The sequence below is a fragment of the Salvelinus alpinus genome, chromosome 1 (genome assembly GCF_045679555.1).
Source record: "Salvelinus alpinus chromosome 1, SLU_Salpinus.1, whole genome shotgun sequence".
NCBI lineage: Eukaryota > Metazoa > Chordata > Actinopteri > Salmoniformes > Salmonidae > Salvelinus > Salvelinus alpinus.
In genome coordinates, this window is record NC_092086.1 from 2220910 (window position 1) to 2239088 (window position 18179).

Below are 18179 nucleotides of genomic sequence, written 5' to 3' on the forward strand. Positions count from 1 at the left end.
CTGTTGTTGTGAAGGAAGGTCAGTTCTGTTGTTGTGAAGGAAGGTTAGTTCTGTTGTTGTGAAGGAAGGTTAGTTCTGTTGTTGTGAAGGAAGGTTAGTTCTGTTGTTGTGAAGGAAGGTGTGTTCTGTTGTTGTGAAGGAAGGTTAGTTCTGTTGTTCTGCCTCAACTACCTTTTCTCAGAACTTTTCCAAACGGACATTTTGACCACTTTCACCACACTTTACACAAAGTCTTGGAGGGTATAAAAGACTGCTTCTCTGCTATTTAATATCTTCCAATCCTCTCTCTCTCTAACAGGAAGTACCTGTCTTGCGTTGGTTACCCAGAATGCAAGTGTTCCGTGTGGTTTCCTGACACGGTGTTAGAGGTCAACAGAGACGAGTCTGTCTGTCCCACCTGTCAGCCCCGCCCCGTTCACATGTAGGTATCTGTCTGTCTGTCTGTCTGTCTGTCTGTCTGTCTGTCTGTCTGTCTGTCTGTCTGTCTGTCTGTCTGTCTGTCTGTCAGCCCCGCCCCGTTCACATGTAGGTATCTGTCTGTCTGTCTGTTATACCAGTCTGTCTGTCTGTCTGTTATACCTGTCTGTCTGTCTGTCTGTCTGTCTTCCCTGATGGTTTTGGAGACAGAGTGTTATGAACCTGAGGTGAGGTGGGATGCCTTAGCAGTCTTAGCAGAGTAAGGGTAGTGGAGGGCTCGATATGAAACCAGCCTTAGCAGTCTAGACCTAGGGTAAGGGTAGTGGAGGGCTCGATATGAAACCAGCCTTAGTAGTCTAGACCTAGGGTAGTGGAGGGCTCGATATGAAACCAGCCTTAGTAGTCTAGACCTAGGGTAAGGGTAGAGGAGGGCTCGATATGAAACCAGCCTTAGTAGTCTAGACCTAGGGTAAGGGTAGTGGAGGGCTCGATATGAAACCAGCCTTAGCAGTCTAGACCTAGGGTAAGGGTAGTGGAGGGCTCGATATGAAACCAGCCTTAGCAGTCTAGACCTAGGGTAAGGGTAGTGGAGGGCTCGATATGAAACCAGCCTTAGCAGTCTAGACCTAGGGTAAGGGTAGTGGAGGGCTTGATATGAAACCAGCCTTAGCAGTCTAGACCTAGGGTAAGGGTAGTGGAGGGCTCGATATGAAACCAGCCTTAGCAGTCTAGCCCTAGGGTAAGGGTAGTGGAGGGCTCGATATGAAACCAGCCTTAGCAGTCTAGACCTAGGGTAAGGGTAGTGGAGGGCTCGATATGAAACCAGCCTTAGTAGTCTAGACCTAGGGTAAGGGTAGTGGAGGGCTCGATATGAAACCAGCCTTAGCAGTCTAGACCTAGAGTAAGGGTAGTGGAGGGCTCGATATGAAACCAGCCTTAGTAGTCTAGACCTAGGGTAAGGGTAGTGGAGGGCTTGATATGAAACCAGCCTTAGCAGTCTAGACCTAGGGTAAGGGTAGTGGAGGGCTCGATATGAAACCAGCCTTAGTAGTCTAGACCTAGGGTAAGGGTAGTGGAGGGCTCGATATGAAACCAGCCTTAGCAGTCTAGACCTAGAGTAAGGGTAGTGGAGGGCTCGATATGAAACCAGCCTTAGTAGTCTAGACCTAGGGTAAGGGTAGTGGAGGGCTTGATATGAAACCAGCCTTAGCAGTCTAGACCTAGGGTAAGGGTAGTGGAGGGCTCGATATGAAACCAGCCTTAGCAGTCTAGACCTAGGGTAAGGGTAGTGGAGGGCTCGATATGAAACCAGCCTTAGCAGTCTAGACCTAGAGTAAGGGTAGTGGAGGGCTCGATATGAAACCAGCCTTAGCAGTCTAGACCTAGGGTAAGGGTAGTGGAGGGCTCGATATGAAACCAGCCTTAGTAGTCTAGACCTAGGGTAAGGGTAGTGGAGGGCTCGATATGAAACCAGCCTTAGTAGTCTAGACCTAGGGTAAGGGTAGTGGAGGGCTTGATATGAAACCAGCCTTAGCAGTCTAGACCTAGAGTAAGGGTAGTGGAGGGCTCGATATGAAACCAGCCTTAGTAGTCTAGACCTAGGGTAGTGGAGGGCTTGATATGAAACCAGCCTTAGCAGTCTAGACCTAGGGTAAGGGTAGTGGAGGGCTCGATATGAAACCAGCCTTAGTAGTCTAGACCTAGGGTAAGGGTAGCAGAGGGCTCGATATGAAACCAGCCTTAGCAGTCTAGACCTAGGGTAAGGGTAGTGGAGGGCTCGATATGAAACCAGCCTTAGCAGTCTAGACCTAGGGTAAGGGTAGTGGAGGGCTCGATATGAAACCAGCCTTAGTAGTCTAGACCTAGGGTAGTGGAGGGCTTGATATGAAACCAGCCTTAGCAGTCTAGACCTAGGGTAAGGGTAGTGGAGGGCTCGATATGAAACCAGCCTTAGCAGTCTAGACCTAGTGTAAGGGTAGTGGAGGGCTTGATATGAAACCAGCCTTAGCAGTCTAGACCTAGAGTAAGGGTAGTGGAGGGCTCGATATGAAACCAGCCTTAGTAGTCTAGACCTAGGGTAGTGGAGGGCTCGATATGAAACCAGCCTTAGCAGTCTAGACCTAGAGTAAGGGTAGTGGAGGGCTCGATATGAAACCAGCCTTAGCAGTCTAGACCTAGTGTAAGGGTAGTGGAGGGCTTGATATGAAACCAGCCTTAGCAGTCTAGACCTAGGGTAAGGGTAGTGGAGGGCTCGATATGAAACCAGCCTTAGCAGTCTAGACCTAGGGTAAGGGTAGTGGAGGGCTCGATATGAAACCAGCCTTAGCAGTCTAGACCTAGGGTAAGGGTAGTGGAGGGCTCGATATGAAACCAGCCTTAGCAGTCTAGACCTAGTGTAAGGGTAGTGGAGGGCTCGATATGAAACCAGCCTTAGCAGTCTAGACCTAGAGTAAGGGTAGTGGAGGGCTTGATATGAAACCAGCCTTAGCAGTCTAGACCTAGGGTAGTGGAGGGCTCGATATGAAACCAGCCTTAGTAGATCCACTCCTCCCAGACGTATTGAAATGATTCAGTCCTATAACGCAGTCTAACCGGTCCTGTAGCCTCGGCTATATCTTGATTTATTAAGGATGTGGTTCACAATTTACAGAATACAGTTTTCGGGAGCGTAGTACTTTTTATTTTAGAAGTGCGATGCGTAAAGACATGGCTAGGTTTGTTGAAATTACAACAATGTTGACGGCCAATTGAGCGAACACTTAATAAACTATCAATCCCCAATGGACTGGGACAGACTACTGTATCCTCTGATATTTAATAAACTATCAATGGACTGGGACAGACTACTGTATCCTCTGCTATTTAATAACCTATCAATGGACTGGGACAGACTACTGTATCCTCTGATATTTAATAACCTATCAATGGACTGGGACAGACTACTGTATCCTCTGATATTTAATAACCTATCAATGGACTGGGACAGACTACTGTATCCTCTGATATTTAATAACCTATCAATGGACTGGGACAGAATACTGTATCCTCTGATATTTAATAAACTATCAATGGACTGGGACAGACTACTGTATCCTCTGATATTTAATAACCTATCAATGGACTGGGACAGACTACTGTATCCTCTGATATTTAATAAACTATCAATCCCCAATGGACTGGGACAGACTACTGTATCCTCTGATATTTAATAACCTATCAATGGACTGGGACAGACTACTGTATCCTCTGCTATTTAATAAACTATCAATGGACTGGGACAGAATACTGTATCCTCTGATATTTAATAAACTATCAATGGACTGGGACAGACTACTGTATCCTCTGATATTTAATAACCTATCAATGGACTGGGACAGACTACTGTATCCTCTGATATTTAATAAACTATCAATCCCCAATGGACTGGGACATACTACTGTATCCTCTGATATTTAATAACCTATCAATGGACTGGGACAGACTACTGTATCCTCTGCTATTTAATAACCTATCAATGGACTGGGACAGACTACTGTATCCTCTGCTATTTAATAAACTATCAATCCCCAATGGACTGGGACAGACTACTGTATCCTCTGATATTTAATAACCTATCAATGGACTGGGACAGACTACTGTATCCTCTGATATTTAATAACCTATCAATGGACTGGGACAGACTACTGTATCCTCTGATATTTAATAACCTATCAATGGACTGGGACAGACTACTGTATCCTCTGATATTTAATAACCTATCAATGGACTGGGACAGACTACTGTATCCTCTGATATTTAATAAACTATCAATCCCCAATGGACTGGGACAGACTACTGTATCCTCTGATATTTAATAACCTATCAATGGACTGGGACAGACTACTGTATCCTCTGATATTTAATAAACTATCAATGGACTGGGACAGACTACTGTATCCTCTGATATTTAATAACCTATCAATGGACTGGGACAGACTACTGTATCCTCTGCTATTTAATAACCTATCAATCCCCAATGGACTGGGACAGACTACTGTATCCTCTGATATTTAATAACCTATCAATGGACTGGGACAGACTACTGTATCCTCTGATATTTAATAACCTATCAATCCCCAATGGACTGGGACAGACTACTGTATCCTCTGCTATTTAATAACCTATCAATGGACTGGGACAGACTACTGTATCCTCTGCTATTTAATAAACTATCAATGGACTGGGACAGACTACGGTATCCTCTGATATTTAATAACCTATCAATCCCCAATGGACTGGGACAGACTACTGTATCCTCTGCTATTTAATAACCTATCAATGGACTGGGACAGACTACTGTATCCTCTGCTATCTAATAACCTATCAATGGACTGGGACAGACTACTGTATCCTCTGCTATTTAATAACCTATCAATGGACTGGGACAGACTACTGTATCCTCTGATATTTAATAACCTATCAATCCCCAATGGACTGGGACAGACTACTGTATCCTCTGCTATTTAATAACCTATCAATGGACTGGGACAGACTACTGTATCCTCTGATATTTAATAACCTATCAATGGACTGGGACAGACTACTGTATCCTCTGCTATTTAATAACCTATCAATGGACTGGGACAGACTACTGTATCCTCTGATATTTAATAACCTATCAATGGACTGGGACAGACTACTGTATCTGCCCCCCGGGTGTAATAAAGACTACATGACTCCTCCTCTTCCTCTACTCTACATGACTCCTCCTCTTCCTCTGCAGGTTAAAGTTGAAGTTCCGACGGGGCAGCCTCCCTCCCATGATGCCGCTGGAGTTCGTGGGCTGCATCGGAGGGTGTGACGAGACACTGAGGGAGGTGCTCAACCTCAAATACCTCAGAATGGGTGGAGGGGGGGTGGCGGGAGGAGTAGGAGGAGCTGGGGGAGGAAGAGGAGGAGCTGGGGGAGGAAGAGGAGGAGGAGGAAGGGGAGACACTGCAACCAGTCAGCCTAGACCTCGCCCAGCCCCCAGACCCAGACCGGACCCCCTGTCTCCCCAAGCCCCCAACCCCCCCTCCTCGTCCTGGCCCCCCCACCCTGACCCCCAGGCCCCACCCCCTGACCCCAGAGGTGGTGACATCACCGTGTGTAACTGTGGGTCGGAGGCGGTCCTCCTCACGGTGAAGAAAGACGGGCCTAACCAGGGAAGACAGTTCTATAAGTGTTCCTCTGGAGGCTGTAACTTCTTCCTGTGGAACGACCAGCCCAACACTAACATTTACCCTCCAGGCCCCCAGGGGGCGCCACCCGGCAGGCCACACCAGCCCCCCAGGCCCTCCGTGGGGTTGGGGGGAGGAGAGGTGGTGTGTAACTGCAGTGAGCCGGCGGTTCAGAGGACAGTGCAGAAGGAAGGACCTAATAAAGGAAAGGTGTTTCATACCTGTGGGAGACCCAGAGATCAACAGTGTGGATTCTTCCTCTGGGCTGACGAGAACGTCCCACCGCCAGGTAACGAAACACACACGCTGTTAGATCAACAGTGTGGATTCTTCCTCTGGGCTGACGAGAACGTCCCACCGCCAGGTAACGAAACACACACAATGTAAGATCAACAGTGTGGATTCTTCCTCTGGGCTGACGAGAACGTCCCACCGCCAGGTAACGAAACACACACAATGTAAGATCAACAGTGTGGATTCTTCCTCTGGGCTGACGAGAACGCCCCACCACCAGGTAACGAAACACACACTGTAACACAAACACGCTGTAACACACACATGCAGACACATACACCCCCCCATTGCTAACCCTCTGTCTGTGTCTCTACCAGGTTCAGGTTCTGGAGAGAGAGGAGGGGGAGACTGGGGGAAGAGGGGGAGGGAGACTGGGGGAGGAGGAGGAGCCCCCCCCACCGCCAGACCCCCCGCCGTCAGGAAACCCCGTACCTGTGGCATCTGTCACATGCCTGGACACACACGTGTCACCTGCCCTCAGCGCTGACCTTTAACCCCGGATCCCACTGCTGCCATGGAGATGCTCTGTCCCCAGTGTGACCTTGTCCCCGACCTCTGAACTCTGATGTGATCAGGAAGCTCTGCGGTTGATGTTTGATATAAACACAGAACTAGAATCAGTTTACCTTCAACCCGACCCTAACCCTAACCATCAGGAGGGGATCCCAGACTGACCAGAGGTCAGCTTCTAGAGGTGTTAAACCAGGGTTAATTTGGGACAGGAGTGGATCCCAAACTGACCAGAGGTCAGGGTTAATTTGGGACAGGAATGGATCCCAAACTGACCAGAGGTCAGGGTTCATTTGGGACAGGAGTGGATCCCAAACTGACCAGAGGTCAGGGTTAATTTGGGACAGGAGTGGATCCCAGACTGACCAGAGGTCAGGGTTAATTTGGGACAGGAGTGGATCCCAAACTGACCAGAGGTCAGGGTTAATTTGGGACAGGAGTGGATCCCAAACTGACCAGAGGTCAGGGTTAATTTGGGACATGAGTGGGACCTGGGTTAATTCTGCCTGTGTTTCACCTCTGACAGAGAAACTGCTTTTATAATGACATGAGAATGTTGTGAATACATCAATATTTTACAGAGAAATAAATGAATGGATTTGAATGGTAATTTGTCCCCAATATGTAACATTGGAGATAAGAATATAATTGTAAATCCAAGTAGCAGCTGGCAGGAGACTGACTGGAGAAAGGGGGAAGATTAATACTGTTATTTTTGAATGTTTATATAAAATCACTGAACCCAGCAATCTGTTGTCCTGTATTCTGTCTGACGGTAAGACAGTTCTGACTCTAAAATGTCTCCCTTGTGTTGATTCATGTTTACTAAGTTACAGTAGGAAGGACTTGTGTAAAACTTGATGATATTTTTATTTTTTACTGTTATTTTACCAGGTAAGTTGACTGAGAACACGTTCTCATTTGCAGCAACGACCTGGGGAATAGTTACAGGGGAGAAATGAGCCAATTATAAACTGGGGATTATTAGGTGACCATGATGGTTTGAGGGCCAGATTGGGAATTTAGCCAGGACACCGGGGTTAACACCCCTACTCTTACGATAAGTGCCATGGGATCTTTAATGACCTCAGAGAGTCAGGACACCCGTTTAACGTCCCATCCGAAAGACGGCACCCTACACAGGGCAGTGTCCCCAATCACTGCCCTGGGGCATTGGGATATTTTTCAGACCAGAGGAAAGAGTGCCTCCTACTGGCCCTCCAACACCACTTCCAGCAGCATCTGGTCTCCCATCCAGGGACTGACCAGGACCGACCCTGCTTAGCTTCAGAAGCAAGCCAACAGTGGTATGCAGGGTGGTATGCTGCTGGCATATTAAATGGAATGGAAATAGACCAAACGTTGTTTTTATTGGTTAGATCATAGCAGAGAGGAATAGGTGAAACTAGAATATTGATTGATTGACTTCAGAGCGTTCGTCAAGTTTCTATGGTTGAATGGGGCTGACCTTTAACCCCTGATTCCACTGCTCTCTCCTGAGTTGCGCCTCCCCGGTAGGGCTGTTCCGGTCCCAGACCGAAAGGGTGTTTCCGGTCCCAGCAGCTGCTGTTCTGTCAACTGTTTATCATTTTGGCTAAGCCTTTTCCTTAACTTAATTATCCTAACCTGCTGCGAAAAGTCCAATCTTACGTTCATTTGACAAAAACAGGATCGATCACCGGTCCTTCACCTGGGTTTCCACTAGTTACCACACCCACATAGTTGGCTATATCGTAAAAATGTATGAAAACAAAAATGTGCCTTAAGTTAAGGTTAGGCATACGATTCCCAGTATGAGTAAGGTTTAAAATCACATTTTAAGAAGATAAATTGTAGATAGAAGCGCGGTGTATGACTTTGTGGCTGTGGTAACTAGTGACCTCCGCTCCGCCTGCTAAACCAAACACCAACAGAGACTATAGCAGCGACTGACTGACGGTATCCCGAAGCAGACATGGCTGCCACCGGTGTCCTTCCTTTTATCCGGGGGGTAGACCTATCTGGAAACGACTTCAAAGTAAGACAACGAACGATTATATTTACCTACCGGACCATTATTTGTGTCGGGTAAACGACAGGCAGCTAGGCAGTTAGCTGTGTGACTGTAGCTAGCTAGCAGCGCTAGCCCGGTAGCTAACGACATGCTAACCAAACCAGGAACACTACCAGGGCGTTAGCCAGTTGTCAAACAACTGTTATGTCTGTCCGACCCCAAGTTAGCTAGCTAGCTGTGTGACTGGTCGGACTGTAGCTAACTAGCAGCGCTAGCCCGGTAGCTAACGACGTGCTAACCAAACCAGGAACACTACCAGGGCGTTAGCCAGTTGTCAAACGACTGTTATGTCTGTCCGAAACACAAGTTAGCTAGTTAGCTGTGTGACTGGTCGGACTGTAGCTAACTAGCAGCGTTAGCCCGGTAGCTAACGACATACTAACCAAAACCAGGAACACTACCAGGGCGTTAGCCAGTTGTCAAACGACTTATGTCTGTCCGAAACACAAGTTAGCTAACTAGTTGTGAATTATTGGAACACAACTCTAATTTAGTTCACTTAGGAAGCGGCTATCTTAACTCTGACATTTGGGAAAGCAAGCTAACGTTAAGATGAGACCTAGCTGGCATGAGCTGGCTCCATAGCTAAGTTAACGTCTTAGCCCAATAATGGACTAAAATAAGCCTATAACGTTACTGAAATCTAGTTGTATTCGTCACATGCTTCGTAAACAACACGTGTCGACTATTTTCTTTCTCTCTGCATTGTTGACAAGGACCAGTCAGTAAGCATTTTCACTGTTTAATAATCTAGACCTGTTGTGTAAGACGCATGTGACGCATAACCCGTACCTTAAGCGATACGTATTAATGTTAAAACCCGAGCTTCGGGGCTTCCATCAAAACGTCCCGGTACTGAAGACACCTTCGACCAATGACTCTTATATGTAATGTCATGGAACTGAGTCAGGTTCAAGCTTAGCAATGTCTCTGTCTGTCTGGTTGTTTAAACCACGATCATGTAACTCTATGCTTTTATAATAATTAACATACTGCTTGTTATTTTATGTATCTGTCCCGTTAGATGTTTAAGCCGACATGGTCAGACAAGACAGCTGAGAAGTATTTCTGCTTGTCTAGTTTAGAGACCCCCTCTCCTCTCCCATGTGTCAACCAGGGGGGAGATGACATCACCAGGCTCTGAGCATGTGTTGTGATGTCATGCTATTAAAACGTTCTCACTCGTGTTATTCTTGGCTTCTTTCTCTCTGTATTTCTACAAACAACAAGTCATGATTTTCGGCTGATAATAGCAGATATATATATTTATATTACATATATATATATATAATAGGCAGGTAGCCTAGAGCGGTGCAGAGCGTTGGCCCAGTAACCGGAAGGTCGCTGGTTCGAATCCCAGAGTCGACTAGGTTTAAAAAAAAGTATGTCGACATGTCCTTGAGCAAGACACTTAACCCTAATTGTTAAGTTGCTGTGGATAAGAGCGTCTGCTCCATGACATAATAATACTGTGATGTAGTTAGGTCTCTTTAAGTTGCCAGACTTAGTGCTTCTGCTTGCTCTTTAGGGTCTCGTCTGTCCCAGATCTGTGCTGTTGTTAACCTGGCATAGACCTAGTGTTGAGTCCCTGTCTGTTTGGCTTGACAATGAAAGCAGTGACAGCTGTGGGCTTAGCAAGAGCACAAACACATCTGGGACAGGCTAGCACTGTAGTATGTTGGCCCCTAACCCTGTCTGTGTTTCTCTCTCTTCCTCTCTCGCTCTCTTCCTCTCTCGCTCTCTTCCTCTCTCGCTCTCTTCCTCTCTCGCTCTCTTCCTCTCTCGCTCTCTTCCTCTCTCGCTCTCTTCCTCTCGCTCTCTTCCTCTCGCTCTTTCTCTTCCTCTCGCTCTTTCTCTTCCTCTCTCTTCCTCTCGCTCTTTCTCTCTCTCGCTCTTTTTCTTCCTCTTCCTCTCGGTCTTCCTCTCGCTCTTTCTCTTCCTCTTCCTCTCGGTCTTCCTCTCGCTCTTTCTCTCTCTTCCTCTCTCTCCCTCTCGCTCTTTCTCTTCCTCTCCCTCTTTCTCTTCCTCTCCCTCTTTCTCTTCCTCTCCCTCTTTCTCTTCCTCTCGCTCTCTCTTCCTCTCCCTCTCTCTTCCTCTTGCTCTCTCTTCCTCTCGCTCTCTCTTCCTCTCTCTCTTCCCCTCTCTCTCTCTCTCTTCCCATCTGTCTCTCTTCCTCTTCCCCTCTCTCTCTCTCTCTTCCCATCTGTCTCTCTTCCTCTTCCCCTCTCTCTCTCTTCCCCTCTGTCTCTCTTCCTCTTCCCCTCTCTCTCTCTCTTCCCCTCTGTCTCTCTTCCACTTCCCCTCTCTCTCTCTTCCACTTCCCCTCTCTCTCTCTCTTCCCCTCTGTCTCTCTTCCTCTTCCCCTCTGTCTCTCTTTCTCTTCCCCTCTGTCTCTCTTTCTCTTCCCCTCTGTCTCTCTTCCTCTTCCCCTCTCTCTCTCTCTCTTCCCATCTGTCTCTCTTCCTCTTCCCCTCTCTCTCTCTTCCCCTCTGTCTCTCTTCCTCTTCCCCTCTCTCTCTCTCTTCCCCTCTGTCTCTCTTCCACTTCCCCTCTCTCTCTCTTCCACTTCCCCTCTCTCTCTCTCTTCCCCTCTGTCTCTCTTCCTCTTCCCCTCTCTCTCTTTCTCTTCCCCTCTGTCTCTCTTCCTCTTCCCCTCTCTCTCTCTTCCCCTCTGTCTCTCTTCCACTTCCCCTCTCTCTCTCTCTTCCACTTCCCCTCTCTCTCTCTCTTCCCCTCTGTCTCTCTTCCTCTTCCCCTCTGTCTCTCTTTCTCTTCCCCTCTGTCTCTCTTCCTCTTCCCCTCTGTCTCTCTTCCCCTCTCTCTCTCTCTTCCCCTCTGTCTCTCTTCCTCTTCCCCTCTGTCTCTCTTCCTCTTCCCCTCTCTCTCTCTCTTCCCCTCTGTCTCTCTTCCTCTTCCCCTCGCTATCTCGCTCTCTTCCTCTCTCTCTCTTCCCCCCGCTCCCCAGGGAGGTTACTTCCCTGAGCACGTGAAGTCTATGAGCAGTCTGAGATGGCTGAAACTCAACAGGACAGGCCTGTGTTATCTGCCAGAGGAAGTGGCTGCACTGCAGAAACTGGTGAGTTCAGACTGTGATGCCGACCCCATTTAGTCCGCTATAGAAACTGGTGAGTACAGACTGTGATGCCGACCCCATTTAGCCCACTGGTCCATAGGCTGTTGGTCCACTGAGCATTTGTTAGTTGAGCAGTTACAGAATATATATGTTTTCTATGGTGTTGATTGATGCCTGTCTCAGTGGACCAGTCCACTGCTGAGGCTGTGGGAATGGCTCACCAGTAGTACATTCACTGTTAATTTAGACCTATAGACTACCTGATTACACATAGTAGTAGACCTATAGACTACCTGGTTACACATAGTAGTAGACCTATAGACTACCTGGTTACACATAGTAGTAGACCTATAGACTACCTGATTACACATAGTAGTAGACCTATAGACTACCTGATTACACATAGTAGTAGACCTATAGACTACCTGATTACACATAGTAGTAGACTTATAGACTACCTGGTTACACATAGTAGTAGACCTATAGACTACCTGGTTACACATAGTAGTAGACCTATAGACTACCTGATTACACATAGTAGTAGACCTATAGACTACCTGATTACACATAGTAGTAGACCTATAGACTACCTGGCCCTGATTACACATAGTAGTAGACCTATAGACTACCTGGTTACACATAGTAGTAGACCTATAGACTACCTGGTTACACATAGTAGTAGACCTATAGACTACCTGATTACACATAGTAGTAGACCTATAGACTACCTGATTACACATAGTAGTAGACCTATAGACTACCTGATTACACATAGTAGTAGACCTATAGACTACCTGATTACACATAGTAGTAGACCTATAGACTACCTGATTACACATAGTAGTAGACCTATAGACTACCTGATTACACATAGTAGTAGTCCTATAGACTACCTGGTTACACATAGTAGTAGTCCTATAGACTACCTGGTTACACATAGTAGTAGACCTATAGACTACCTGATTACACATAGTAGTAGACCTATAGACTACCTGGTTACACATAGTAGTAGACCTATAGACTACCTGATTACACATAGTAGTAGACCTATAGACTACCTGGTTACACATAGTAGTAGACCTATAGACTACCTGATTACACATAGTAGTAGACCTATAGACTACCTGGCCTGATTACACATAGTAGTAGACCTATAGACTACCTGATTACACATAGTAGTAGACCTATAGACTACCTGGCCCTGATTACACATAGTAGTAGACCTATAGACTACCTGATTACACATAGTAGTAGACCTATAGACTACCTGGCCCTGATTACACATAGTAGTAGACCTATAGACTACCTGATTACACATAGTAGTAGACCTATAGACTACCTGATTACACATAGTAGTAGACCTATAGACTACCTGATTACACATAGTAGTAGACCTATAGACTACCTGATTACACATAGTAGTAGACCTATAGACTACCTGATTACACATAGTAGTAGACCTATAGACTACCTGGCCCTGATTACACATAGTAGTAGACCTATAGACTACCTGATTACACATAGTAGTAGACCTATAGACTAACTGATTACACATAGTAGTAGACCTATAGACTACCTGGCCCTGATTACACATAGTAGTAGACCTATAGACTACCTGATTACACATAGTAGTAGACCTGTAGACTACCTGATTACACATAGTAGTAGACCTGTAGACTACCTGATTACACATAGTAGTAGACCTATAGACTACCTGGCCCTGATTACACATAGTAGTAGACCTATAGACTACCTGATTACACATAGTAGTAGACCTGTAGACTACCTGATTACACATAGTAGTAGACCTGTAGACTACCTGATTACACATAGTAGTATACCTATAGACTACCTGATTACACATAGTAGTAGACCTATAGACTACCTGATTACACATAGTAGTAGACCTATAGACTACCTGGTTACACATAGTAGTAGACCTATAGACTACCTGATTACACATAGTAGTAGACCTATAGACTACCTGGCCCTGATTACACATAGTAGTAGACCTATAGACTACCTGGTTACACATAGTAGTAGAACTATAGACTACCTGATTACACATAGTAGTAGACCTATAGACTACCTGATTACACATAGTAGTAGACCTATAGACTACCTGATTACACATAGTAGTAGACTTATAGACTACCTGGTTACACATAGTAGTAGACCTATAGACTACCTGGTTACACATAGTAGTAGACCTATAGACTACCTGATTACACATAGTAGTAGACCTATAGACTACCTGATTACACATAGTAGTAGACCTATAGACTACCTGGCCCTGATTACACATAGTAGTAGACCTATAGACTACCTGGTTACACATAGTAGTAGACCTATAGACTACCTGGTTACACATAGTAGTAGACCTATAGACTACCTGATTACACATAGTAGTAGACCTATAGACTACCTGATTACACATAGTAGTAGACCTATAGACTACCTGATTACACATAGTAGTAGACTTATAGACTACCTGGTTACACATAGTAGTAGACCTATAGACTACCTGGTTACACATAGTAGTAGACCTATAGACTACCTGATTACACATAGTAGTAGACCTATAGACTACCTGATTACACATAGTAGTAGACCTATAGACTACCTGGCCCTGATTACACATAGTAGTAGACCTATAGACTACCTGGTTACACATAGTAGTAGACCTATAGACTACCTGGCCCTGATTACACATAGTAGTAGACCTATAGACTACCTGGTTACACATAGTAGTAGACCTATAGACTACCTGGTTACACATAGTAGTAGACCTATAGACTACCTGATTACACATAGTAGTAGACCTATAGACTACCTGATTACACATAGTAGTAGACCTATAGACTACCTGGCCCTGATTACACATAGTAGTAGACCTATAGACTACCTGGTTACACATAGTAGTAGACCTATAGACTACCTGGTTACACATAGTAGTAGACCTATAGACTACCTGATTACACATAGTAGTAGACCTATAGACTACCTGATTACACATAGTAGTAGACCTATAGACTACCTGATTACACATAGTAGTAGACCTATAGACTACCTGATTACACATAGTAGTAGACCTATAGACTACCTGATTACACATAGTAGTAGACCTATAGACTACCTGATTACACATAGTAGTAGTCCTATAGACTACCTGGTTACACATAGTAGTAGTCCTATAGACTACCTGGTTACACATAGTAGTAGACCTATAGACTACCTGATTACACATAGTAGTAGACCTATAGACTACCTGGTTACACATAGTAGTAGACCTATAGACTACCTGATTACACATAGTAGTAGACCTATAGACTACCTGGTTACACATAGTAGTAGACCTATAGACTACCTGGCCTGATTACACATAGTAGTAGACCTATAGACTACCTGATTACACATAGTAGTAGACCTATAGACTACCTGATTACACATAGTAGTAGACCTATAGACTACCTGATTACACATAGTAGTAGACCTATAGACTACCTGATTACACATAGTAGTAGACCTATAGACTACCTGATTACACATAGTAGTAGACCTATAGACTACCTGATTACACATAGTAGTAGACCTATAGACTACCTGATTACACATAGTAGTAGACCTATAGACTACCTGATTACACATAGTAGTAGACCTATAGACTACCTGGTTACACATAGTAGTAGACCTATAGACTACCTGGTTACACATAGTAGTAGACCTATAGACTACCTGATTACACATAGTAGTAGACCTATAGACTACCTGATTACACATAGTAGTAGACCTATAGACTACCTGATTACACATAGTAGTAGACCTATAGACTACCTGATTACACATAGTAGTAGACCTATAGACTACCTGATTACACATAGTAGTAGACCTATAGACTACCTGATTACACATAGTAGTAGACCTATAGACTACCTGATTACACATAGTAGTAGACCTATAGACTACCTGATTACACATAGTAGTAGACCTATAGACTACCTGATTACACATAGTAGTAGACCTATAGACTACCTGATTACACATAGTAGTAGACCTATAGACTACCTGATTACACATAGAAGTAGACCTATAGACTACCTGATTACACATAGTAGTAGACCTATAGACTACCTGATTACACATAGTAGTAGACCTATAGACTACCTGATTACACATAGAAGTAGACCTATAGACTACCTGGTTACACATAGTAGTAGGTCTATAGACTACCTGGTTACACATAGTAGTAGACCTATAGACTACCTGGTTACACATAGTAGTAGACCTATAGACTACCTGATTACACATAGTAGTAGGTCTATAGACTACCTGGTTACACATAGTAGTAGACCTATAGACTACCTGGTTACACATAGTAGTAGGTCTATAGACTACCTGGCCCTGATTACACATAGTAGTAGACCTATAGACTACCTGATTACACATAGTAGTAGACCTATAGACTACCTGATTACACATAGTAGTAGACCTATAGACTACCTGATTACACATAGTAGTAGGTCTATAGACTACCTGATTACACATAGTAGTAGACCTGTAGACTACCTGGTTACACATAGTAGTAGACCTATAGACTACCTGGTTACACATAGTAGTAGACCTATAGACTACCTGGTTACACATAGTAGTAGACCTATAGACTACCTGATTACACATAGTAGTAGACCTATAGACTACCTGATTACACATAGTAGTAGACCTATAGACTACCTGATTACACATAGTAGTAGACCTATAGACTACCTGATTACACATAGAAGTAGACCTATAGACTACCTGATTACACATAGTAGTAGACCTATAGACTACCTGATTACACATAGTAGTAGACCTATAGACTACCTGATTACACATAGTAGTAGACCTATAGACTACCTGATTACACATAGTAGTAGACCTATAGACTACCTGGTTACACATAGTAGTAGACCTATAGACTACCTGATTACACATAGTAGTAGACCTATAGACTACCTGGTTACACATAGTAGTAGACCTATAGACTACCTGATTACACATAGTAGTAGACCTATAGACTACCTGATTACACATAGTAGTAGACCTATAGACTACCTGATTACACATAGTAGTAGACCTATAGACTACCTGATTACACATAGTAGTAGACCTATAGACTACCTGATTACACATAGTAGTAGACCTATAGACTACCTGATTACACATAGTAGTAGACCTATAGACTACCTGATTACACATAGTAGTAGACTTATAGACTACCTGGTTACACATAGTAGTAGACCTATAGACTCCCTGATTACACATAGTAGTAGACCTATAGACTCCCTGATTACACATAGTAGTAGACCTATAGACTACCTGATTACACATAGTAGTAGACCTATAGACTACCTGATTACACATAGTAGTAGACCTATAGACTACCTGGTTACACATAGTAGTAGACCTATAGACTACCTGGTTACACATAGTAGTAGACCTATACACTACCTGGCCCTGATTACACATAGTAGTAGACCTATAGACTACCTGGTTACACATAGTAGTAGACCTATTTGTGTGTGTGCCTCAGTGTGTGTGTGCCTCAGTGTGTGTGTGCCTCAGTGTGTGTGTGCGTGCCTCAGTGTGTGTGTGCGTCTCAGTGTGTGTGTGCGTCTCAGTGTGTGTGTGCGTCTCAGTGTGTGTGTGCGCCTCAGTGTGTGTGTGTGTGTGCCTCAGTGTGTGTGTGTGCCTCAGTGTGTGTGTGTGTGTGTGTGTGTGTGTGTGTGCCTCAGTGTGTGTGTGTGCCTCAGTGTGTGCCTCAGTGTGTGTGTGTGCCTCAGTGTGTGTGTGTGTGTGCCTCAGTGTGTGTGTGTGCCTCAGTGTGTGCCTCAGTGTGTGTGTGTGCCTCAGTGTGTGTGCCTCAGTGTGTGTGTGTGTGTGTGCCTCAGTGTGTGTGTGTGCGTGCCTCAGTGTGTGTGCGTGCCTCAGTGTGTGCGTGCCTCAGTGTGTGCGTGCCTCAGTGTGTGTGTGCCTCAGTGTGTGTGTGCCTCAGTGTGTGTGTGCCTCAGTGTGTGTGTGCCTCAGTGTGTGTGTGCCTCAGTGTGTGTGTGCCTCAGTGTGTGTGTGCCTCAGTGTGTGTGTGCCTCAGTGTGTGTGTGCCTCAGTGTGTGTGTGCTTCAGTGTGTGTGCTTCAGTGTGTGTGTGCCTCAGTGTGTGTGTGCCTCAGTGTGTGTGTGCCTCAGTGTGTGTGTGCCTCAGTGTGTGTGTGCCTCAGTGTGTGTGTGCCTCAGTGTGTGTGTGCCTCAGTGTGTGTGTGGCTCAGTGTGTGTGTGCCTCAGTGTGTGTGCCTCAGTGTGTGTGCCTCAGTGTGTGTGTGCCTCAGTGTGTGTGTGCCTCAGTGTGTGTGCCTCAGTGTGTGTGTGCCTCAGTGTGTGTGTGCCTCAGTGTGTGTGTGCCTCAGTGTGTGTGTGCCTCAGTGTGTGTGTGCCTCAGTGTGTGTGTGCTTCAGTGTGTGTGCTTCAGTGTGTGTGCTTCAGTGTGTGTGTGCTTCAGTGTGTGTGTGCCTCAGTGTGTGTGTGCCTCAGTGTGTGTGTGCCTCAGTGTGTGTGTGCCTCAGTGTGTGTGTGGCTCAGTGTGTGTGTGGCTCAGTGTG

General features: G+C 45.2%; 2 protein-coding genes across 2 annotated transcripts in view; both read left to right on the forward strand.

Annotated features, from left to right (window-relative positions):
• top3a (DNA topoisomerase III alpha) overlaps positions 1–7168 on the forward strand; it is a 42484-nt gene extending 35316 nt beyond the window's left edge. Inside the window, exons 17-19 of the mRNA XM_071390664.1 lie at positions 299–421; positions 5180–5904; positions 6227–7168. Of these exons, the coding sequence (XP_071246765.1) occupies positions 299–421; positions 5180–5904; positions 6227–6396 (1018 nt within the window). The 3' untranslated portion in view covers positions 6397–7168. The remainder of the gene's footprint in view (positions 1–298; positions 422–5179; positions 5905–6226) is intronic.
• An 808-nt stretch (positions 7169–7976) lies between these two features.
• Positions 7977–18179, forward strand: part of flii (FLII actin remodeling protein) — a gene marked incomplete at its 3' end in the record, with an annotated part of 65335 nt that continues 55132 nt past the window's right edge. Inside the window, 2 exon segments of the mRNA XM_071390674.1 lie at positions 7977–8436; positions 11438–11548. Of these exon segments, the coding sequence (XP_071246775.1) occupies positions 8374–8436; positions 11438–11548 (174 nt within the window).